Source organism: Diabrotica virgifera, chromosome 6 (genome assembly GCF_917563875.1).
Source record: "Diabrotica virgifera virgifera chromosome 6, PGI_DIABVI_V3a".
Classification (NCBI taxonomy): domain Eukaryota; kingdom Metazoa; phylum Arthropoda; class Insecta; order Coleoptera; family Chrysomelidae; genus Diabrotica; species Diabrotica virgifera.
Window position 1 is genome coordinate 205013445 of NC_065448.1, and position 26068 is coordinate 205039512.

A 26068-nucleotide genomic window follows, 5' to 3' on the forward strand; every position below is an offset into this window, starting at 1 on the left:
TTAGTGGGAACAGAATCATAGACATAAATATTTTTAACTAAATATACTCAATCGTGTTAATAAAACACAGTGAATGTTATCATTTAACATATTAACTGATAAATTAATATATAATTATTTTTATGCGGAAAATAATTAGATTTGTAAACATAACCATTAAAAAACATTTAAGTGCAATTAATATTAAATCTACCTAAATAATTAATATTAAATGTACCTAACTTCACACGTAAGCATTGATAAGGTATCTAATGAGGTTTTTTGTTATTATAATAGCATAAGAAAGTTTGTAAACTCCTTTTCATGAACATTTTTCAGTGCGTCACAAATTATAGAAAAAAAGGTAAGTCCGTGATAATACACATTTATGACATTTATTCTAACGTGACATTTTAGTTAAATCTGACAGTTGTCAAATTTTATTTTCAATTTGGAATAAAACCAAATCAATTGTGTCTATTGCATTTATAAAATGGTATTTTGTTTCATTTGTATAGTCTTATAAATTGTACAGATTATATTGATAATATTATTATTTTATTTAATAAATAATTCTTTTTTGATTATGGCGCCATCTATCGACAACTAGAATAATCACCGAACTAGAATAATTACCGAAGTATTCCCAGACGTGCCTTTTTTTCTGTCACATACAATTTAATGCGTTAGAGAGAAATCGAAAAACTGTGACGCACTGAAAGATGATCATGAGAAAAAGAATAATAAAGTGACTTGAAAATACAAAAGTTCCATAGTTTTTAAGTTAAATTTTGTAGAGATAATAATGGTCTTACGTAAAAATGTTCAAAATGTACTATACAAAATATTTGTATATTTGCATAAATAAAGTGATATTTAACTTATTTTTTGCTTTCATTTATTTACTTTTTTCTAATTTTCCAGCTTCATTGTTTGTTCACTACGCATGGTTCATTTTCTCCGAATTAAGAGTAAGATTTTCTTTGCCATTATTTGTCATTGTTCTTACCGACTTTTGTTTTATTAATTTTTTTCTTCTTTAGTCAGGAGATTTTTGATTCGCTAATACATTGTTAAGGGGTTACGATACTCATCATCATCATCTTTGGCTTTAAAAACTCTTCGTGAGCAGTCCCGGATTATGAATTTTGAGGCCCCTAGGCAACCCAAGCTATGAAGCCCCTTAAAGCCTCCGCCTTCTCCCTCCAAAACCACCTCGGTTAACCTCTCTATCCTCCATCTGCAGCTTTAAGTTCAATCTCTTCTCTCTATAATGATGTACTGACAGCGTTGATACGTTCTAAAATTGTTTCCCAAAATTCATTCATTACGAATGTTTCTTTTCTTGACATTTCTTTCAACAAACAATTAGCCTCTTAAACTGTTTCATCCTTTTGATTAGTGATTTCAGCAACATCAGATTTAAAGACGTTGTAACCTTAAGACAAAGCTCTTGTTGCGTGTTGCGCCACCCTTGCACTCCAGCTAATGCGACTTGTTCTTTTAATGACTAGATAAGCATCTGATCATAACTTTCTAACGGTGGGTAGAGTTTGAAAAAAAGTTGTACACGGACTGAACAAACCCAAAATACGATATTGCTCCAACGCAACTTTCAGCAGCACTTACTTCAACTATATTAAGTGAATGTGCGGCAAAAGAAATGTAAATTGCAAGTTTGCTGATCATAGATAAATGAGCCTGGATACCATTATATTTGCCTGACATCTTTGCTGAATGATTGTCCTCTCATGTCGTTTACTCAAGTACATCGTATACCACATCGTGTCATACATCATTGCCACAGTCGTTTAAAACGATTAAAACAGCAAAAGGAAGATTTTCTGCAGTATGGCTACTTAATGGGTATGAATGTGAGAAAACCCTCATACACTTTACCATCAACTGGATCTACATATCTTAATAAATAGTCAAGTGGTCAATATGAGATTAATCTGGTATTGAATGGACACTTAGGGAGTAAAATTTGGCTTCCTTAATTACTAACGTGTTTTCCCATTACTTCTATTATCTCTTCCCAGATCTTTGAAGATAAGTAAGAAGGCTTTCCAGTACCCTTATTGCCATACTTAGCTAAATGGGAGCTTAATGAGTACTCTGCAAGTAGTTAGCTCTAAAATGCCTCAGTAGTTCCCATTATTTTGTGAACGAAGGATCTGTGTATCACTTCTAAACGCTAATCCGCAAGAAGATAGAAACTTAACCACAGAGAGTACTCTTTTCAGAACTTGAATCCAGTAATCTCGTTCTTGATTAAATTAAATTTCCAAAGAGCTGTCAATTCGACCATGAAGGTGCTACCTGTCGATGAGTGTTCGCTATGTTCGCCAAAAAGAATACATGGAAAGCAGTAAACATTTCCATTTGAGGAAGAGTCCGTTTGCCAATCTCTTTTAATTTTATGATACAGGGTGTTTCATTGGGAAAGTAACATACGTTAACTGTAGACAGAGGACACTAAGGCGATCTCAAAAATACCATACTTAACGGGTCTTACTTCATTAATAACAAAGATACTGGGTGTTTTATCTCTTTTGCCATTTTCTTATTTGGTTCATAATTTTTTAACCACACTGTATATTCATATTATATTTGACACGCAAATATTCTTTAATGTGTACAATAAATTAATTTATGTACAATTGTTAAAAATCCAGGTCCGGATTAAAAAATATTGGAAAAATTTTCCGACCCAAAAACAACACCTTGTACATTAAATTTTTTTAAAATGGATTTTCCATTTGAAAAGAGGATGAAAACTAAATTTAGCGGTATTGTTTTAATTTTCGGCAAAATGATTTTTCTGATAAAATTTTGAATTTGAATTCTGAAATTATGTGAATTGCGAGAGCTCTAAGTAGAAAAAAATTTAAATACAACTGACAACTTGCTATCCACACTGTATATTTATTTTATATTTAACACGCGAAGATTCTTTAAGATGTAGATTCAATTAATTTATTTACAATTATAAAAAATCCAGGTCCGGATTAAAAAATATTGGATAAAAGTTCGGACCCAAAAAACACCCTGTACATTAAATTTCTTAAAAATGGATTTTACATTTGAAAATATGATGAAAAACTAAATTTGGTGGTATACTTCGAATTTTCGGCAAAATGATTTTTCTGGTAAAATTTCGAATTTGAATTATGAAATTAATGGAAGTAGAAAAAAATTAAAATGTGACTTAATTTTAATTAACACCATTATTTAATCTAAATTGGTAAAATGTTAACATTTCAGTGTTTTTTAATATATTTGACAAATAGTTTATAGCGAATATTCATCTTTAAATAATGAATAAATAATAAAGAGTCAATAAAAATAGATCACTTTAATCAACAAAGTATCTAAACAGAGAAAATGTGCAGGATTATAAACTATTCAAAACTAAAGTACTTATTTAAAATTACCTCCATCAAAAATTATTGTCATGTGTCAAAATCTTATTATTTTACCAATTTAGATTAAATAATGGTATTAATTAAAATTAAGTTATATTTTAATTGTTCTTTTACTTCGAGTTTCGCATTCACATAATTTCAGAATTCAAATTCAAAATTTTACCAGAAAAATCATTTTTCCGAAAATTCAAAGTATACCACTAAATTTAGTTTTTCATCCTCTTTTCAAAGACAAAATCCAATTTAAACAAAAATTAATATACAGGGTGTTTTTTGGGTCGGAACATTTTTCCAATAATTTTTAGTCCGGCCCTGGGTTTTTTTATAATTGTAAATAAGTTACTTGATTGGACACCTTAAAGAATATTCGCGTGTTAAATATAAAATAAATATACAGTGTGGTTAACAAATTGTAAGTCGTATTTCAATTTTTTTCTACTGCAAGTTCTCACAATTAACATAATTTCATAATTCAAATTCGAAATTCTACCGGAAAAATCATTTTGCCGAAAATTCAAAGTCTACCACTAAGTCTGGTTTTTCATCATTCTTCAAATGCAAAATCCGTTTTAAAAAAATTTAATGTACAGGGTGTTGTTTTTGGATCGGAATATTTTTCCAATATTTTTAAATCCGGACCTGGATTTTTTACAATATAAATAAATTAATTGATTGTACACCTTAAAGAATATTTGCGTGACAAATAGAAAATAAATATACAGTGTGGTTAAAAAGTTATGAACCAAATAAGAAAATGGCAAAATGGATGAAACACCCAGTATCTTTGTTATTAATAAAGTAAGACCCATTAAGTATGGTATTTTTGAGACCGACTAAGTGTCCTCTTTCTACAGTTAACGTATGTTACTTTCCCAATGAAACACCCTGTATATTTTCGAAAAACCATAGATTGTCTAAAAAATCTTGTAATTCCTTCAAAATTTCTTTTTATGCTGAAAAACTTCAATCAAGATGTTTTACATTCTGATGAACCTTTCCCAATCCAAAATATCTGGGCCCAATTTACCTTTAACTTCAATCCTAACTTAGTTTCGGTTTCTGTTACTTTTCTTGAACTGGAATATAACTGTCATTGTATGTTTTTCATCTTCTTCAGTTACGGAAGCTATGTTTCCCTCAGCTATTTCTATCTCATAACGTGCATTTTTATTGGTTGCAGCTTCACTAGCTGTGGATTTCCGTGTGAAACCGAGTTTATGGTATTGCGCGATATTTGAATTTTTCTACATACATATATGATTTATAGTTTTTATTTAATTCTAATTATTATTTTTTCGTTTTGGACCCTACGAGACCCCATTTGGGGCCAAGGCCTCTAGCAAAACTGCCTACTTTGCCTAATGCTTAATCCGGCACTGTTCGTGAGTCTTTGCCGCGATTACTATTGTCTTCCATTGGTTCCGATCCTCTGCTACTATTTCCCATGGTCTCACTTCCATCTACTCTAGGTCTTCTCTGTCTGCATCTTTCCACCTTTTTCTAGACCGTCCTGCCGATCTTCTGCCGTCTTGTCTTTCCCAAAATACATTGCTAATCAGTCTGTCGTCATCACCCCGTACAACGTAACCTGCCCATCTTAGTATATTGTCTTTTATGTATCTCACGATATATAACGATACGAGGTTACGATACTGGTTTAGTAAAAAACATTTAGTCTTTTATTTCTTCACTGTTGGCAGCTTAATAGTGGAACGATAAATTCTAACAAGAAATAATAATATAAATGAATTATTTTTACGGAATCTTCATTGTGGCGATCATCAATGGCGTTACAACTCTTCTCACTAGATTTTCCTTTCCGAATAGAGACTCTTAACTAGTTGTATCTGCGCCTCTCTTCGTTTGTCACACTATCTTTGCAGGATCTATATATCTTTCATCATTCTCTTTGCCTTATCCCTATGCGGGGTCGGCTTCCCTAATTGCATTTCTCCATACAATTCTATCTTGGGTCATATCAATATTAATCCCTTGTAATACCGATCCCAGGTACTTAAAACTATTGCTTTTTACAATCAGTTCACCATCCAAAGATACCATTTTATTTGTAGTAACTTCATCCTTAAATGAACATTGCAAATACTCTGTCTTTGTCCTATTAAGTTAAACCTTTTTCCTCCAGAGCTTGTTTCCACTGTTTCAGTTTTTGTTCTAAGTCTCTTTCACTATTTCCTACTAACACGACATCATCAGCATACATTAGACACCACCATGGAATGTTACCCTGTAGTTTCGCTGTTATCTGGTCCAAAACTAATGAGAATAAACACGGACTAAGCACCGAGCCTTGGTGCAATCCTTCTTTCACATGAAATTTATCAGTCTCTCCCACACCTGTCCTAACACTAGTCGTTACTCCCTCATACATATCCCTCACAATCTTTACATATTCACCAGGGACTCCTTTCTTATTGAGGCCCACCACAGAATCTCTCGAGCAACTCTATCATATGCTTTCTCAAAATCAATGAATACCATATGAGCGTTTGTTTCTTTACTCCTGTATTTTTCCATCAACTGCCTTATAATGAAAATTGCATCTGTTGTTGATCTGCCCTGCATAAAGCCAAATTGATTCTCGGATATTTCGGTCTCTTCACGTATCCGTCTATCAATTACTCTTTCCCATATTTTCATGGTGTGGCTAAGCAGTTTTATAGCCCTGTAGTTTGTACATTGTTGTATATCTCCCTTGTTTTTGTAGACAGGTACTAGTATACTGCCTCTCCATTCGTCTGGCATTTGTCCAACTTCCATAATTCTATTAAATAAACCTGCTAGCCACCTTGTTCCTGTCTCTCCCAATGCTCTCCATACTTCCCCAGGAATATTATCTGGTCCTACCGCTTTTCCTTTCTTTATTTTTTTGAAGCGCTTGAGCCACTTCCTCGTTTGTTATTTTGGTGACCATTGCTGCTACTGTCTCCGTTGACTCTACAGACTGTCTGTCAAATTCTTCATTTAATAAGCTGTCAAAATACATTCTCCATCTCTTTTTGACATCCTTTTAGTGAACTACTATTTTATTATTTTCATCTCGGATACATCTAATCTCATTAAAATCTTTTGCTTTCTTTGCTCTCTGTTTGGCTATTTTATATATCTTCGTTTCGCCTTCCCCGGCATCAAGTGATCGTATAGGTTTGAATACGCTTCTGCTTTAGCTTTTGCTACTGCTACTTTCGCTTCCTTTTTCGCCACCATATAGTTTTGAAGTTCTGTGTCGGATCTTGCTTCTTGCCACTTTTTATATAATTTCTATATCTATATATCTTTATGAGGTATTAAGTAAGAATCAGCAAGTACAAAGATATGATTGGTTTCACGAAAAATGTAAGCAAATTACTGATATAAGGTGTATATTAAACTGCAGGTCAAAAAAATGAGAAAATTGATGAAAGAATACCGAGTGAAACGAAGAGAAAAACAAAGTAAAAAACAAAGTGAATACAACAGTATTCACACAGGTCAAAAAGGGAAAAAATATCTCATTGAAAAGAAATCGATGGCATCATGTTCACGAAAGTGGTTATGATCAAAAGTAGATACATTCAATTGTTGCATAAAAGGCTCAGTTAGAGAGATAAATATTGACTTGTAAAACAAAAAAATATTTGTATCGCATAGTTTATCAAAACAAAAGTAAAGTTGATAAAGAAACCATTAATGTATTTATCCCATTGTAATAACTTTCTCTGTTGTTTCTATATACGTAATATTTTAAATATACCAAATTATCAGTTAACAAACAGTAGATGTATGTTTATTAGACTTGTAATCAAAGCCCTTTAATATTTATTTGTTCTTAGAAATCAGTGTAATCTTATTAGAAATCACAACACAGAACTCAATACAGTTTTCCATTCAACATTCTTATACAATGTCAAAGAAAAGATCTGTAGATATGTTTTCTTTGCATTTGGGGTATTTTTACACGTTTATGATGTGTATGTATACTTCATAGATTTCGAGAAGGCATTTGATAAAGAAATCCCACATGGGAAACTAATCGATATCCTAAAAATATCAGAACTCGATGGTAAGGATGTAAGACTGGTCTCAAACTTATATCTCCAACAAAAAGCGACAGTTCGATTCGAAAATGAACTGTCCGAAATCTTCACAGTCGGAAAAGGAGTTAAACAGGGTTGCATATGTCTCCAGCATTATTTAACATATACTATGAAAACATCTTTAGAGAGGTCTTGGACGAATCAGAAGATGGTATTGCAGTAAATGGACAACTTATAAACAATATTAGATATGCAGACGATACAGTATTGCTGGCAAATAGTGCGCAGGGGCTCCAAGGGATGATGGATAATGTTTTAGAAGCATGTAACAAATACGGTCTAAAACTAAATTATAAGAAAACAAAAATAATAATCGTTATTAAGAACACCAACATAAACGCCCAAATTACCGTTAACAATACACCCCTAGAAAGAGTACAGAAAATATGCTATCTGGGCTGCAACATTAAGAATACTTGCGATCATAGCTAAGAAATAAAAACTCGAATTAAAAAAGGCAGAAGCTCTTTTAACAGTCTTAGGAAGATAATCAACTATTTATAATGGGAAATAAGCCACAATTTTACCAAAAAAAGATTTTCAGTAAAACCTCTGTTAACCGAAACCTTTTTAACCGAAACATCGTTTAACCGAAACGGCTGTCAGTTTCAATAATTTCATCAATAAAAGTAAATTTTTATCCTAAAACGGAAACAATCTGATGTTAATTTGTCAACATTACTTTCATACAACTAAAGATTGCAATTAATATTAAACATATTACGAAATCATCTCATAGTGTTGTTAATACCAACTTTGACCAAGAATACTATGTAATTTTATACAAGAAGAATACAAAAAACAATGTTATTTTTAACCGAAATTTTTGTTATCCAAAACTGCCTTCCCCCCAATTATTTCGGTTAACGGAGGTTTTACTGTATTAACGTTTCGAAGCCCAAATCGGGTTTCGTTGTTAAAATACAGAATACTACTAAAATAAACAAAAATGGTGTTGCTAAGTAAAAAAATTCTTCTAATAACTTATTTATTAATCTGGCTCATTTATATTGGCAATTCAGACGTATATTATACATTTTAAAGTAGAAGACTTTAAAATGATATCGTCAATATTTATGAGTTGCGTTCCTGAGACGACTTTACTAAAAGATAGTTCATTCGATTACATGAAATCAATTCCAACTCAAGAATCTCCGTCACAAAAAATATTATAGCATGTGATCTGTCTTTAAAAAGACAACCAAATGCAACGATGACAGTAAAATTCTCGCGTTAGAGATTCCATAGTAAATCACGAGGGAAAACCAGAAAAAACCTCGTGATACTATCCCGACATCGTAAGTATTTGGTCTTACATTTAATTTACTTTCAAAAAACTAATACCAAGATTAATAAGAGATTCAAGTATAGTCCTGAAAGAATCAGATAGTAAAAAGAGAAAAATCAAAGAAGCGGCTCTAATTATGCTAAATGAAACCAATTGTGTCGCAAATTCCTCGGTAGAATGCAGTAGGATGTGGTTACCCATACTGAAAGAGGAAGTCAATAGAAAGAAAATACCACGATTAGTAAGTCAATAACATATCGAGTCAGTAACATATCAAATTTTATATTTTAGTATTACTTATTGTATATCTATGTATTATTAATATTATTTATAATTTAAACATATTAAAGTCAGAATTTGATATTAGTTTTTTGAAAGTAAATTAAATGTAAGACCAAATACTTACGATGTCGGGATAGTATCACGAGGTTTTTTCCTGATTTTCCCTCGTGATTTACTATGGAATCTCTAACGTGAGAATTTTACTGTCATCGTTGCATTTGGTTGTCTTTCTAAAACAGATCACATGCTATGATATTTTTTGTGACGGATATTCTTGAGTTGGGATTGATTTCATGTAATCGAATGGAACTATCTTTTAGTCTTCTACTTTAAAATGTATAATATACGTCTGAATTGCCAATATAAATGAGTCAGATTAAATAAATTATTAGAAGAATTTTTTTACTTAGCAACAACATTTTTGTTTATTTTAGTAGTATTTTGTATTTTGGCAACGAAACCCGATTTGGACTTCGAAACGTTAATAAAATCTTTTTTTTGGTAAAATTTTGCCTTATTTCCCATTATAAATAGTTGATTATAAAAATGCCACAAGGAAATAGCTTCAGAACAACATCTTAGGAAGATTCTCTGCAACTTATCTTTAAGTATCGATATACACATAAGAATTCTTAGATGTTACGTCTTTAGTGCCCTCCTCTACGGAGCAGAAAGCTGGAGTCTTACAGAAGATGACATAAAACGATTAGAGGCGTTTTAAATGTGGTGCTACCGATGTATGTTGAGGGTCTCATATATACACCACACAACTGACATGAAGAGATAGAATACGAAACAACATCATCAGGGACCAATGTGGCGTGCAAGATGTAGTCAGATGGGGCAGGAAAAGACGAAGAGAATAGTTCAGTCATGTAAAAAGATGGAGGGGCACAGACTACCAAGAATTGAGCTAGAAGGAAAACCAGCAGGCGAGCGTCCACCGGGGAGACCACCAAAAAGATGGAGAGATATCGGGCAGTCTACCTCTCAAGAAATACCTCAACGTCGGAATTAACAGATCGACAGATCTACAACAAGTATAAGAAGAAGAAGAAGACAACTAACATAACTATTCTCCAGAGGCTAAGAAAAGACAAAGAAATAAATAACAACGTAAAGAACCGAAAATTGGCTTACTATGACCTCATTATGCATAATAATAAATACCGATTTCTACAGTTGATTCTACAAGGCAAGATTAAGGGCAAGAGAGGCCCTGGACGTAGACGTATATCCTGGCTGACCAATCTTAGGAAGTGGACTGGTCTATCGTCAACTGATCTATTTCGTGCTGCTGTTAATAGAATAAGATGGGAAAATGTGGTCGCCAACATCTCCAGAAGATAGGCACCTTTAGAAGAAGATTTTGTTGGATCAGAGCCCATACGTAGCCTGGATGGTAAAGCAATACCTAAAATCCGTCGATGTGCCAAAAATGAATTGGCCATCTCAAAGCCCCGATTTGAACTCGCTTGAGCATGTTTGGAACCAACTCAAAAGAAGAGTAAGAAACAGAATACCTGCTCCAATAAATCGTGAGCAGCTTCGGTTGGCGTTCATGGAAGAATGGGAAGCTTTTAATCAAGGGAACATTCAGAATTTGATCAATTCAATGCCAAGTGGAATGAGAAGTGTAATTCAAAATAGAGGTGGTAATCTCATCATCATCATCATCCAGCCTTCTGCATCCAAAGTTGAACATAGGTCTCCCCTAATTTCTTCCAGTTTTGCCGATCTTGGGCTTCCTGTAACCAATTCCCAGCAATTCTTTTGACGTCGTCTGTCCATCGTGTACGTGTAGGTGGCCTACCTCTACTTCTTCTGTCTGCTCTTGGTCTCCACACTGTAATTTTTTGGGTCAACCTCCCGTCCTTCATTCTGGCTACATGGCCCGACCAATTCCACTTCAGCCATGCTACTCGCTCTGTGACATCTGTGACGCCTGTCCTTCTAGTTTCTTCGTTTCTGACCCTGTCTCTGAGAGTCAGTCCAAGTAGTGACCGTTCCATTCTTCTTTGGACCACTCTAAGTTTGGTTGTTGTGGCCTGGGTTAATGATAACGTTTCGGCGCCGTAAGTCATAACTGGAAGTACACATTGGTCGAAAGTCTTCTTTTTCAAATAATTTGGCAAGTTGCTCTTGAAGATGTCTGATAGAGCTCCATATGCGGCCCATGCTAAGGTGATCCTTCTTTGTAATTCGGCAGTTTGATTGTCCCTGGCAATTTGGATTTCATGCCCTAAGTATTTATATTTATGGATCAATACTATTTCGTTGACGTCGACTTTGGATTTTCGCTTGGTACCAGGTTTGTCATGTATTGTGTCTTTCCAAAATTTATGTTTATACCAACTTTATTACAGGCTGCATCTAACTCAGTAAGCATAGTTCTAATCTCTTCTAAGTTGTCTGTTATAAGAACTATGTCGTCTGCGAATCGTAGGTGGGAGAACCTTTCGCCGTCGAATTTTATTCCTTTGGCGTCCCACTCCAATTGTTCGAAAACATGTTCATGTTCATGTTCAAGTACTGCCGTAAAGAGGTTTTGAGATAACGTGTCACCCTGTCTAATTCCTCTTTTGATTTTTATAGATTTGGTATCTTTGTGTAATCGGACGGTCATGGTTGCATTATTGTATATGTTCGCTATCAGTTTGGAGTACCGATAATCTATACGATTTTCCTCCAACTCTCTCATTATGCTGTTAATTTCTATCGTATCAAATGCTTTGCGAAAGTCTATGAAAGCCAGGACCAATAGTCGGTTGTATTCGATAGATTTTTCTATAATTCCTTTTATGCAGTGTAGGTGGTCGTTAGTGCCAAAGTTTTTCCTAAAACCTGCATGTTCTCTAGGTTGGTAAAAATCTAATTTTGTTTCCAGTCTATTTGTTATTATTCTTGTGAATAACTTGTAGAAGTGGTCTCATAGGCTTATGGGTCGCAAATTCTCGAGGTCCGTTGGATCGCCCTTTTTGTGTAATAAGATGGTAAGTGCAATGTGCCATCTTGTAGGTGTTCCACTTTGGTGCAGACATAAGTTGAACGGTTCCTTTATGTTGTTTACATAATATGTGGTAATATAGAATATTAAAAATCACGACTTTATTATAATTTTTATAAAGAAAACAGAAAAAATGTACAATGTAAATCTACAAAACCTCGGAATGATTTCCGAAGTGGAAATTGGAACGCAAATACAACAAATTTTTCATTGTGGCTTATTCTCCTTAAATAAAGTAGATACCTTAAATTACTGTTTGTGATTTTCTCTGGCCGATTAATTCGTAATATATTATTTTTATATTAATTGTATATTGTTGAATTTTTAAATCCACAAGGAAAAAGGTTTTCCTGTAGGTGACTGTATACCATATATTAAAAAAACAAGTAAAATCCTTTATAAAAGGTATATTTATTAAAATTTTCTAAAAAGGGCTACATCACAAGCAGACCTAGTTTTCGATATGATTACAGATCACCATCAGTGCTGACATAGTCTGGGCTGATTATCGGAGAATAGGCCATTTTTGGGAAAAGTTATTTACCGGCAATTTTATTACTGGAATCGAATTATAAGATCCTATATATTAATAATATAGGTATGCAAAGTCCTCAGATAGTGTGCTACTTTTTTTATAAACAAAATGGCGCCCGAAAATCGTGTTTTTTCAATTATTGCTCTAGAACTCCGAAGATTTTAACTTTACAACAAAAACACTCAAATAAAAATTCACCGTGATTAAATTCTGCATAGAGACGTGTTTTTCCCGATCTGCTCCGACGAAAATTTTCCTCGGAAAATGTGGGTTTTCCCAACAAAATCTTTAATTTTCAAATAAAGTTTTAAATAAGTAATTATTTACCAATAATTAAATAATTTGGTGACTTAAAAGCCTTCTTGGTTTAGATTATAGTTCCAGAAGCTGGTGAAAATTAAACTATTATTTTAGCAACAATTCAATTGTTAATTAATAATTTACGGTCGCAATAATAACCAAAATAATTATGATGCACTGATCAAACTTTGAAATCTTATAAAGATGAGATGCCTATTTAACATTTTGTCAACAAAATATAAATTTTTTATTTTTTTGCATAATCTTTAAATGTTTAAAAAAATAGTTATAAACAAATTAACGTTTCTCAGAAAGTTTTTATTATATTATAATTTTAAAAAATAGCTAAAATGCGCATTTCAAATATCTTGAAAATGAATGCTTTAAAACTTTTTTGCGACCATTTGCAAAAAAATTATGAAACAGCAAAGTAAACATACTATTACTACGGTGTTAATAATTTGTTTTAATTCTTTCAAAGCGTAGAAGTGAGTTTAAAGTACAAGCTAATTATTTATAAAACAATATCGATTATCAGCTTAATGGTTATATTATAATTAAAGATTATAAATATATTTTTTTGTAATTTACACGCGCGAAAGTAGAATAATACAGTACCGTAGCTACCCGCCCACATACACAACTCGCGCGAGTTTAAGCGTGTCAGTCGCTTCGAGTGAACATTTTATCTCCGGCTCTGTATCAAGCCTACTTTCGCGTTAAAAATTACAAAAAAAAGTATTTTTAATCTTTGATTAAAATATAACCATTGCACTAATTTTTGACATTCTTTGAGTAATTAGATTGTACCATAGACTCACTTTTAAGCTTTGAAACAATTAACACAAATTATAAACAATGGAGATATTGTATATTTATTTTGCTGTTTCCTAACTTTTTTGCAAATGGTTGGAAAATTTTTTTAAAGCGTTCATTTTCAAGACCTATGAAATACACATTTTAAGTATTTTTTAAAATTAGAATATAATAAACAATTTCTAAGAAATGTTAATTTGTTTATAACATTTTTTTTAAACATTTAAAGATTATGCAAAAAAATGAAAAATTTATATTTTGTCGACAAAATATTAAATAGGCATCACACCTTTATAATCTTTCTAAGTTTGATCAATGTCTCATGATTATTTTGGTTGTTATTGCGACTGTAAATTGTTAATTAACAATTGAATTGTTGCTAAAATATTCGTTTCATTTTAACCGGCTTCTGAATTTATAATCTATACCAAGAAAGCTTTTATTTCACCAAGCTATATAATTATTGATAAATAATTACTGGCCCAAAAAATTTATTTGAAAATTCGAGATTTTGTTGGGAAAACCCACATTTTCCGAGGAAAATTTTCGTCGGAGCAAATCGGGAAAAACATGGCTCTATGTAGAATTAAATTGGGGTGAATTTTTATTTGAGTATTTTTGGTGTAAAGTTAAAATCTTCGGAGTTATAGAGCAATAATTGAAAAAAATACGATTTGTCGGCGCCATTTTGTTTATAAAACAAGTAGCACACTATCTGTGGACTTTGCATACCTATATTAATAATATATAAGATCTTATAATTCGATTAAAGCAATAAAATTGCTGGTAAATAACCTTTCTTTGTACTTTACTAATTAGACCAACGTATTATAACTATTTTTTTTTTTCAAAATTTAAAGATTATGCAAAAAAAAGAAAAATTTATATTTTGTCGATAAAATATTAAACAAGCATCTCATCTTTATAATCTTTATAAGTTTGATCAATGTATCATGATTATTTTGGTTATTATTGCGATCGTAAATTGTTAATTAACAATTGAATTGTTGCTAAAATACTCGTTTAATTTTCACCGGCATCTGGAACTATACCAAGAAATCTTTGATGTCACTAAGTTATTTAATTATTGATTAATACTTACTTACCTAAAACTTTATTTGAAAATTATAGTTTTTGTTGGGAAAACCCGCATTTTCCGAGGAAAATTTTCGTCGGAGCAAATCGTGAATAACTTATCTCTATGCAGAATTTAATTGCGGTGAATTTTTATTTGGGTGTTTTTGTTGTAAAGTTAAAATCTTCGGAGTTATAGAGCAATAATTGAAAAAAATACGATTTGTCGGCGCCATTTTGTTTATAAAAAAAGTAGCACACTATCTGCGGACTTTGCATACCTATATTATTACTATATAGGATCTTATAATTCGATTCCAGCAATAAAATTGTTGGTAAATAACTTTTCCATGAATTTTGCTAATTAGCCCAGAGTAACATGCTAATCACCCAAATGAAAATATTTGGGTAAAAACCCTTTCAACTTAATCAGTCATGGAAACATTGACTATAATTATTAAATTAAACATGGATGCATAAGATATCACATGGATTAGGCCCAGGGTACCATCTGACCCCAAATTGAGTTGTTCATATGTTGAAAGGTTGTTGGCAACTCTAGAACGGTAGCTGGCAGTTGCCTACAATCGTTCAACATGTAAACAACTCAATTGAGGGTCAGATGGTACCCTGGGCCTAATCCATGTGATATCGTATGCATCCATGTTTAATTTAATAATTATAGTCAATGTTTCCATGACTGATTAAGTTTAAAGAGTTTTTACCCAAATATGTTCATTTTGGTGGTTAGCATGTCAGCATCTTGTCAGCACTGACGACGATCTGTAATCAGATTGAAAACTAGTTCTGCTTGTGATGTAGCCCATTTTAGGGAATTTTAATAAATATACCTTTTATAAAGGATTTTGTTTTATTTTTGTTCAAAAATATATTATTTCTATAAATAAGTAAAGACTACTTACCTTATTGGACAAGCATTCTGCGAAATCCCTCTTCATATCAACTACTGAAACTCTGTCATTGGGTCTCTTGGGTCCGCTGACAGAGGAAACGACAGTCGACAAATCCAATCCAACGGTCTGACTAAAAACTGGATCAGTAGATTCCTGTGTATAATTTCTGAGTTGTTTGGTAGCTCTTAGGTAAGACTCTATGACCTGAATTTGTTCCTCGGAGCGATCTATATTCACAAAAGTTGTTACGTTTTAATTTTTAATTGATTTTTAAAATATCAAAAATAAAAGTACACAGAATCTTAGAATAAAGGAAAAGGCTACTGCGTTTACAACACCATTCTACAGCTCTGAGGCCTGGACGCTGAAGCAATCAGAGAGAATACTGTGTATATTGTGAACACACAGAGTTACCAATATTGAAGTCCTGCACAGAGTTACTAAAAATGAGAAAATCGTTCAAATTAATAAAAAGCGAAAACTTGGAAGATTTTGGACATGACATAGATGATCAAGATAGAGACTGTTACAATTAATCATAGAAGATTAAATTGAAGGTGAAAGAGATACGGGAAGAAGGCGAACCACTTGGTTGCGAAATCTGGGAGAACGGTTTAACTTGAGCTCCATACAACTTTTTAGAGCTACCATAAATAAAGTGAAAATTATCATGTTGATATCCAACCTTCGTTCGAAGACGGACTTACATAAGGATAAACATGAGGAACATATTCAAAACAACTCATTCAATAAAGTTCAATTTTCCTCTTAAGGCCATCGGTACATAATTTGCAAATATTTTACGGCTATCCCTACTTTTTCTGTCTTTACACGGCAAATTACGTGTAGTAAAATTCTCACTGGTATGGATATGTAAACTTTACTTGACAATGTCATCATTAACTTTAAAGAGATGGCTTTTGAATGTTCTTGGATAACTGTTACTTGTATAATTAATTGCCTTAATTATTAATTCAGTTAATTAATATGATAATTTTTTCACTAACTATGTATTCAGTGATTGAATAATTTATCTACTGTACAACAAAAACTAATAATCAATCGAGAAAAGAGGAAAAGTGATAAAGTGATTTTTTAATAATATATTGTTACTAGTTATGAAACGATTACAATTTTGAACATCTTTAACAACAAAATACTTGGATCACTGAATATATCCTGGTGTTTTCTCTGCTTGGATCTTCCATAAATAATAAACAATAAATACCTTTTTATTAAGTTCACGTCTTAAATCAATTATTTATCAAATACACTATCAATATTATTTAATCAACTACTCAAAATATTCCCGATGCCATGTCAAATATTTAAAATTGTCACTGTCTGACTGATAATATGCTGACAATATTCTATCCAACTGAGTGCGTTGTATGACAAAGATAGATTTGGAAAATATTACCACGGACATTGTGTTCATTTTTTTTCGAATCCTGAAAAAACCAATGAATATTTTTGAAAAATTAAAACGCAGATTGAAAGACTAAATTATTGCTGAGGGCCGAAAGTCCTTTAGAATAAATAAAAAGTTTATTTTGAATGAGATATTTGAAATTAAAAATCAGACTGAATTTTCTCTTAGTTTTTCATCCCTATAACTTATTAAAATAAACATTATAGAAGTTCTCAGGGACTTTCGGCCCTCGCTAATAACGTAATAATTCATTCTGCGTTTAAATTTTTCAAAAATACTTATTAGTTTTCTCAGGATTCGAAAAAAAATGAATCCCATTTGAATAGCATTGGAGCATAAACTACGTACCCATCCCCTTAATATACAGACACCCGTATTTAGGCGTCAACGCTCTTCCGGTAGGGATTTATGGAGGAGTATCACTGAGTCGCAAGCCCTTATCGCTTGCCGTACTGCTTCCCCATAGGCCGATCAAACAACAGCGCATTCCAGTCTAAGCCTAGAATTTTAAACTGCTGCGTTAGCTTTTTGTTTTTCCGTTCACCGGGCTAGGATTTGAACTCACGTCACGGCGAAGTGGTATGCTAAGCTCCCGTCCCGCTTAGCTATACAATCGCCATTTTCCTCTTAATCTTTTTTAAAATTTCTCAGATGATTTGGTTTATTTTATAGTTTCGTCGAGACAAGTATAAGGGAGAAGCTTGATTCTGTGGGAAAGATATTTCTCTTGCACCAAAGTGTCTAACAAATACTTAATTGCATAATCATAATGTTTGCCTCCAAACAGCCATTGATTAATATCATCAGCATAACTATTGCAACTGCAAAGTTCTGATTCGGGTAGTTTTAGTCTATTCGCGGTGTGCAAGTACTTGGAAAGGGAAAAGAGAAACGACCCTGCGCGAGTCGCGGAGAAATATTGCAACTATCTTAAATAATTCATATTGTCAATTGAAATTGTCAAATTGACGTATATTTCATACCTTCTGTCAATGAAGCAGAAAAATTATATATTGCTCCACAATATTGATATGATATGCAATTATTATATAAAGGTAAATTTAATTAATTGTATTTTGCTTGCAGTACTGCATTTTAATAACTAATTTTATTTACTACATACAATTGTTGATGTTTTCATAACATAACCTGAATCTTATTTTTTCTTCTTATTATTTTTTTGGGTTATGGCCTTGACAATTATCCAGTAACCAGGACTAATATAATTGGCCAATATTATTAAAAGTGTGAATAATAGTACAGAGCGTAGAAATAGGGGTCTCTTTGCCGAACTTGCACGGTCCCAATAGGTATGTCTTGACAGTTGCATGGTTAAAGAGACATCTAACAAACATGGAATAGATATTTCAATTGGGGTAACTTCTGAGGGTAAAAGGCTCAGTAGGTACAACAGGATGAATTTTGATATTTAGATTTTTGCTTCGATTGCAGAAACCATACCGCTCATGTCCAGTTGCACCAACAAATAAACGATTGATTTTTTGATTTGGATTGCCCGTTTATTTTAAAATATAATAATTGTTAAAAAACTTTCAATTAAAAACAGAAATTTTGAACGATTCTCCAGAAAAATATAATTTTTTACCATCAAATATAACAATAGAACACTTTCCTTTTCTTTCGAAAAAGGTTAAAATTTAATATTTTTTGGGAGAACCGTTCAAATTTCTGTTTTTAATTTGACAGTTTTTTGACATTTATCAGAAACTCATATAGAAGAAAACTGTCCCAGAAATATGAATCTGCTGGTTGTTGATAATAAAGGCTGAAAACACATGCTAGAAAACAGTTTAAATTGATATGTTTAAAATTTAAAGAATTACTCTATTAAATTTCAAAAATATTTTGCATTACCAAAATATTTTATATTAGAAGTACTGACCTATATTCCTATTCGATCCTAATTTGTATAAAACATTTTAAATTGCCAATATAAATTAAAATAAAACAAGTACGTATAATATTTCACGGGGGACGAGTAGTTTTTGGAATCGGTAACTTATAAAAACAGTCAGTTAAAAAACATCATATCAATCAAATAGGGCTTTTCATCGATTGTCATTTGTTTTGAACTTCTGTCATATGTTGTATAATCTGTGTATAATATTAACCCTTAAATGCCCGTGATATGAAAATAACCATAAATGCCCATGTGGGGTCTCCTAGGGACCCCACTAAAATTTTCAATTTAGTAACGTCATTTAGCACTGACTAAAAGGAAAACACGGTTAAAAATAATTTTAAGCATATTTGAATAATTTTTATTTATTTTTCATACAAAATTAACGGCTTTTCTAGAAACAAATTATTTTCAATTCGAACAAAATTAAAATTAAATAATAATATAAGCATATAACTTTTAGTTGCAATTTTTACATACAATAGTTTTTTCTTCTTTTCTGTGCACCTGGCATATAAATTTTTTGCAAAAAGAGCAAACGGTATTCACTTTTCTGTCACAGTTTCGCGGACACTGGTAACAACGAGCACGTTTCTTAGCTGAATGGACGGATTGAGTTGCAACTTCGGTAGTTGGGTTTACCATTGGTATGCCACAATCTTTTAGAGCAGATTTTACATAGACTTTATGTTTTATATATTTCGATCTTTTTTCCATGTTGTTTCGAGCAAGCTCAGCCCCTAATTGTAACAGGAAAATACGTCTTCGTGAAAAATTATTTTTCTTCCAATCAGGATTTTTTTCAATGTATAAAATATAGGCATTTAGTGCACATATGTCTATAATATTCATAAAGAGCCTGAATGGCCAACGAGCAGTTCTTCTTTTACAGGAATATTCCCTAATCAGTTTGTCGGCATTATCAACACCACCCTTGGTATTATTATAGTCTAAAATCATCAAGGGTTTGTTTTGTGAGTCTTGACAAATTATATCACTATCGTGTTGACTTGAAAGAAGATGTACCATCCTGTGTATTTTAGGTATGTACGAAACCATAGCTAATTCTTTAGTAAAAGCAAATATTGACGACTCCGCAGGTCTTTTTGTCAAACTTAGTTGTGGTGGTGTATCAGGTTTATTTTTGCGGACGGTCCCAAGTAAAGTAAGGTTTTTAGATAAAAGATATTGAGCAAGAGGAACACTGGTAAAAAAGTTGTCAGTTGTAATTCCTCTCCAACTGCCATGATATGGTTCCACCAGATCTTTCACAACACGAAATCCCTGATTTTTCTCTATTGTACCACCTGGTAGTTTTCCAAGGTACACCTGAAGTTTTGATAAATAAGATGTTTTAACATCCGCGGCAGCCCAAATTTTTATCCCATAGCGGCAAGGTTTTGATTTTATATATTGTCTAAAAGGACACTTTCCTCTAAAACTCACTAACTGTTCGTCAACGGTTATATGTTCGTATGGTTCAAAGGCTTTGTCACAGTTAGAGACGAACATGTCCCAAATTACTCGTATCGCCGCTAACTTATCCTGTTCCTTCCGCTCCACCCTGGTCACTTTGTCATCAAACCTCAAGAAACTCGATAATTCTTCAAATCGGTTCCTAGCTAATGCGGCTGTAAAAAATGACCGGCGTATTGAGGTGTCTGTAGACCATATCTCTCGTGTCGATTCTTTCCCACACCTTAAAGCACCAGCTTTGATAAGTGCTCCTAAAAAGCTATCCAGTTCATTGTTGGTAAGTACCGTCCACTCTTTTTTGTTATTCGGATGTTTTTCGTTCCACTCTTGATAACGCCTAACAGCTTCTTCATTAGTATGAAGGCATATGACATTCTTCATCTCTTCGGTCAAAAATAAATTGAAATAGTCTAAAAACGTGTTGGAATTTTTACTATAGTTTGTTAAGCCTGGATGTACATTTATAATATTTTTTTGTTGCCTCTTGGATCTCACGAAAGGTAGGCTATTCCACTGCATTCCAGATTTGGATGTATATGTTGGACCACTAACCTCACTAATATTATCGTCCACTTCGGTAGGTTCTGCATCTGATTCCTCGTCACTGTTGACTTCTAAATTGTCCTCAGTTTCCGAAACATTTTCCTCAAAAACATCTTGCTCTTCGCTATCTGATTCGTCGGTAATCTCATAGTCGAAATCGGAGTCTGATATCCCTTCTTCTATATTTCGGATAATTTTTTCATGTTCTTGGTCGCTTATTGTCATTTTCATTCTCTTACGGTCCATTTTTCAATGTAAACTGACGAAAAATGTTAAAAATAATAAAAATATTCTGGTGCCTCTAAATGCCCAATCGGGGTCACAGCGAGACCCCACTTATCTAAATCTCTCTTACAGACCACTGCACCTCACGAATGTTCGTGGTATACTAACAGAAAACGTAGGAGACACGTCCACACAAATACCTGATTGCGCGGTTGCCAAATGTTTCAAATAAAGATATTATAGCCAAAAATGTATGTCTGGGGTCCCATAGTGACCCCGATTGGGCATTTAAGGGTTAATATACACGGATTATACGACATATGACATAAGCTCGAAACAAATGACGGTGAATGAAAAGCCCTATAATTTCAACCAGAAAAAATATATTTTTTGTGGAATCTACGTTCGATTAGTGCTGTGGAATGCGCTGAAATAAAGCAACTACCAAACCATCTTTCGTTATTGTGAATTTCCTACAGCAGAAACTATTTTGCAAAAAAGATAGGACATCACGAAAAGTGCTGAAAACTCCCGTTGGCTTTTTACAGTCCTCCAACGAAGAAAAAGGGTCCAGAGCAAACAATTCCTTATTTTTCACTAACTACATTTTTGTGTTTATCATCTTTTTTAACAACCAAATTTTTGTCTGTTTATACTTACTTGTCTGCCTTAAGTAATCCAAAGAGTTGGAATCGACGGGGAAATGCCCTACAGTAGCTCCATATTCGGGACACATATTTGCAATGGTGGCTCTATCGGCTAAAGACAAAGCAGCGACACCTGGACCATAAAATTCAACGAATTTTCCCACTACTCCCAACTGACGTAGATGCTAGAAAAAATTAAATACATTTTATTATTCTTTTTCTCATGATCATCTTTCAGTGCGTCACAGTTTTTCGATTTCTCTCTAACGCATTAAATTGTATGTGACAGAAAAAAAGGCACGTCTGGGAATACTTCGGTAATTATTCTAGTTCGGTGATTATTCTAGTTGTCGATAGATGGCGCCATAATCAAAAAAGAATTATTTATTAAATAAAATAATAATATTATCAATATAATCTGTACAATTTATAAGACTATACAAATGAAAGAAAATACCATTTTATAAATGCAATAGACACAATTGATTTGGTTTTATTCCAAATTGAAAATAAAATTTGACAACTGTCAGATTTAACTAAAATGTCACGTTAGAATAAATGTCATAAATGTGTATTATCACGGACTTACCTTTTTTTCTATAATTTGTGACGCACTGAAAAATGTTCATGAAAAGGAGAATAACCATATAATTTTTCCGTGTACAGATTGGTGTGCGGTAGGTATAACAGAATCGATGAGAAATGCGCCTACAGCAGCCCTTGAGGTCATGTTGAGCCTCCCTCCTATGTGGTGCATTCTAGAGCATGAAGCTAACTAAATTGCTCGGGACATTGGTTATAGACCGGGCAGTATCGGCGCCCCCGCTAGCGAAATTATTCCGATTCGATTTTTTGCACAAACTTACTCAAAAAGAGGTCCTTATAAGATATCCACAGGGTGCCGGGCGGTGCCGTGGTCGAAAAATTGTTTAAACAATTTTTTTTAAACAAATTCACAAAATAAAATAAATAAATAATTTTTTCATTTCTAACAATATTTTTTCTGATAATTTGGGTCATTCTGAGTAAAAATGGTCTGTCATTTTTCTCTAAAATTGATTGTTGTCGAGTTATATGCGATTAAAAATTTGAAAAATGCGAAAATGGCCATTTTCATGTCTTAATAACTCGATTAAAAATTATTATTATGACATTCAAAAAGTGACCAAATCAAGTTTTAAGACCCTTCTTCAAGGTCCTGAAGAGATATTTGTCATTATTTTATTACAAAGCTGCCATTTTTAGTTATTAACAATTAACTCTATAGTCCAACTGTATCGTCGGCCCCGTTAACGAAACTATTTCGATTAGATTTTTTTGCACAAACTTACCCAAAAAGAGGTTCTTGTAACATATCCACAGGGTGCCGGGCGGTGTCGTGGTCGAAAAATTGTTTAAACAATGTTTTTTAAACAAATTCACAAAAATAATTTTTTCATTGCGAACGATTTTTTTAGATAATTTGGATTATTCTGAGCAAAAAAGGTCTCTTGTGATTTTTCTCTCAAACTGATTGTTGTCGAGTTATATGGCAATTTCCGCGTTTTTCAAATTTTAAATCGCGTATAACTCGACAACAATCAATTTTAGAGAAAAATCACAAGAGACCTTTTTTGCTCAGAATGTCCCAAATTATCTTAAAAAAAATTTGTTCGAAGTGAAAAAATTATTTTTGTGAATTTGTTTAAAAAAATTGTTTAAACAATTTTTCGACCATGGCACCGCCCGGCACCCTGTGAATATGTTATAAGAACTTCTTTTTGAGTAAGTTTGTGCAAAAAAATCGAATCGGAATAATTTTACTAAAAGGGGCGACGATACATCCTGGACTACAGCGCTAATTGTTAATAATTAAAAATAACAGCTTTGTAATAAAATCATGACAAAAATCTCTTCAGGACCTTAAAGAAGGGGTTTGAAACTTGATTTGGTTACTTTTTGAATTTTATAATAATAATTTTTAATCGAGTATTAAGCCATGAAAATGGCCATTTTCGCATTTTTCAAATTTTTAATCGCATATAACTCGGCAACAATCCATTTTAGAGAAAAATGACAAGAGCCCTTTTTTGCTCAGAATGACCCAAATTATCTAAAAAAAATTGTTTAAAAACAATTGTTTAAACCATTTTTCAACCACAGCACCACCCGGCACCCTGCGGGTATGTTATAAGGACCACTTTTTGAGTTAGTTTGTGCAAAAAAATCGAATCGGAATAATTTCGCTAGCGGGGGCGAGGATACTGCCCGGTCTATTAGAGGCGAGGCAATGAAGCATTAAACCTAGCAATTTTGTGCAGTAAGATGAATCGTCATGCAACTTTTTGCATTCGATTCGAAAGAGTGTCAGGCAATTTTGTGAACTAAATTGATCTCCGGCAAAAAATGTTGTGCATAAGAAAATGCATTTTCAAAGCGCATCTCGAAGAGATGGAAAATGAAAAATTTAGAACTCAGGAAATATTGACGGAAATGAGATCAATTTTTATACTTGGGGGTTTTGCAGGTCACTGAACACGAATTTCATGACGGCGATAGTCTTCGAGGTACCTGGTGCCCAGGGTGGAACTCGTCACCTGGGACGATCGAATAAATCGCGGGACAATCGAATAATTCACAAAATGAAGATTGGAAAGAAAAACTGAAAAATACATGTTCAATATTTGTCAAAATCTATCCAATGACACTAAACACGACCACCCACCACCCACTCCACCCCCTGGAGGTAGGGTGGGGGTAACTTTAAAATCTTAAATGGAAACCCCCATTCGTTATTGCCGATTTGAATTGCTTACGTAAAAATAAGCAACTTATATTCAAGACATTTTTTCGAATCGGAAAAAACGATTTATCTTGATGCCACCGTGAAACCACTAATATACCGCAACCACAGCTTGAAGACAAGTTTTAATATTGTATAGGATATACATACCTTTGTAATTGTAAGGACAAGATCAGTAGAAGTAGCATATTCGTTCAATTCTCCATATAACTTGTAACCAACAACTTTAGGCAACAACATAGTGATAGACTGTCCCAGCATAACAGCCTCTGCTTCAATACCGCCTACTCCCCAACCTACAATACCCAAACCGTTGATCATGGTAGTGTGGGAATCTGTACCAACCTAAAATAAATAAACAATACATAAAAAACGCTCTTGACAAAAATTGCTTCAATGAAGTGTAATAAGTTATTTCAGCCAGTTTTTTTGGCCACCTCATATCTCACATTGAATATGATTTTGATTTTAAGTGACCATTGTTAATTTTAAATGAAGACTTTCAAAATATAGAACAAGTGAAATAACACAACATTAAAAAGATCCTGAAACACTTACAAGAAGGTATTCGAAGTGAACAATAATATCACGAAAAAAAAAGCTTGTCGAAAAAATTAAAAAAGATAGTAAATAAATATAACGTTAATTTAAAACCATCAACACTCTGAATTCTGTTTTATCTAAAACAAAATCTAATAATGAACAAGAAAGATATCCATTGGGACGCCATTTAAAAATATCTTGTGAATGCTGACAATTTTTATCTGGGTTATTCTTGAGACTTCGAGACCATTCATCATGATCATCATTCCTCAACCTCTTGCATCCACTGCTGGATATAGATCTCCTCCATATTCTTCCATTGTTCGCTATCTCGTGACTTCTGTATCCAATTTCCAACTGTTTTTGTCAAGTCATCCATCCATCTTTTTGGTGGTCTATCTCGGTGTCTTTTATTTTTTCTAGGTCTCGATTCTATGAATCTTTTGGTCCACCTATTATCATTTAAACGTGTTCCATGTCTAGCCCATCTCCATTTGGCTTGTGCAATTTTTTCTGTCACTTTAGTCCTCTGTCACTTTAGTCCTCTCTCTCTCACTATCCTATTTGGTACCATATCTCCTCTCGTTATTCCCAAAATTTCTCTTTCCATTTTTCTTTGGGTTATTCTCAATTTATTTGCAGAATGTTTAGTCAAATAGTGGTATGAATAAAAACGGAGTATAAACTCACGAGTATGTTCTCATATGAGTATGAGCATAAAGTATAAGTTTATACTCTATTTCATATGAATAACAATATTTTGAGGTGACGAGTTTCTACTC

General features: G+C 33.0%; 1 protein-coding gene across 1 annotated transcript in view; it reads right to left on the bottom strand.

The window, feature by feature from the left end:
* LOC126887139 (cytoplasmic aconitate hydratase-like) overlaps positions 1-26068 on the bottom strand; it is a 181180-nt gene that overhangs the window by 80001 nt on the left and 75111 nt on the right. The window contains exons 7-9 of the mRNA XM_050654501.1: positions 24894-25088; positions 21975-22146; positions 15727-15944 (exon numbers count right to left, since the gene is read on the bottom strand). Of these exons, the coding sequence (XP_050510458.1) occupies positions 15727-15944; positions 21975-22146; positions 24894-25088 (585 nt within the window). The remainder of the gene's footprint in view (positions 1-15726; positions 15945-21974; positions 22147-24893; positions 25089-26068) is intronic.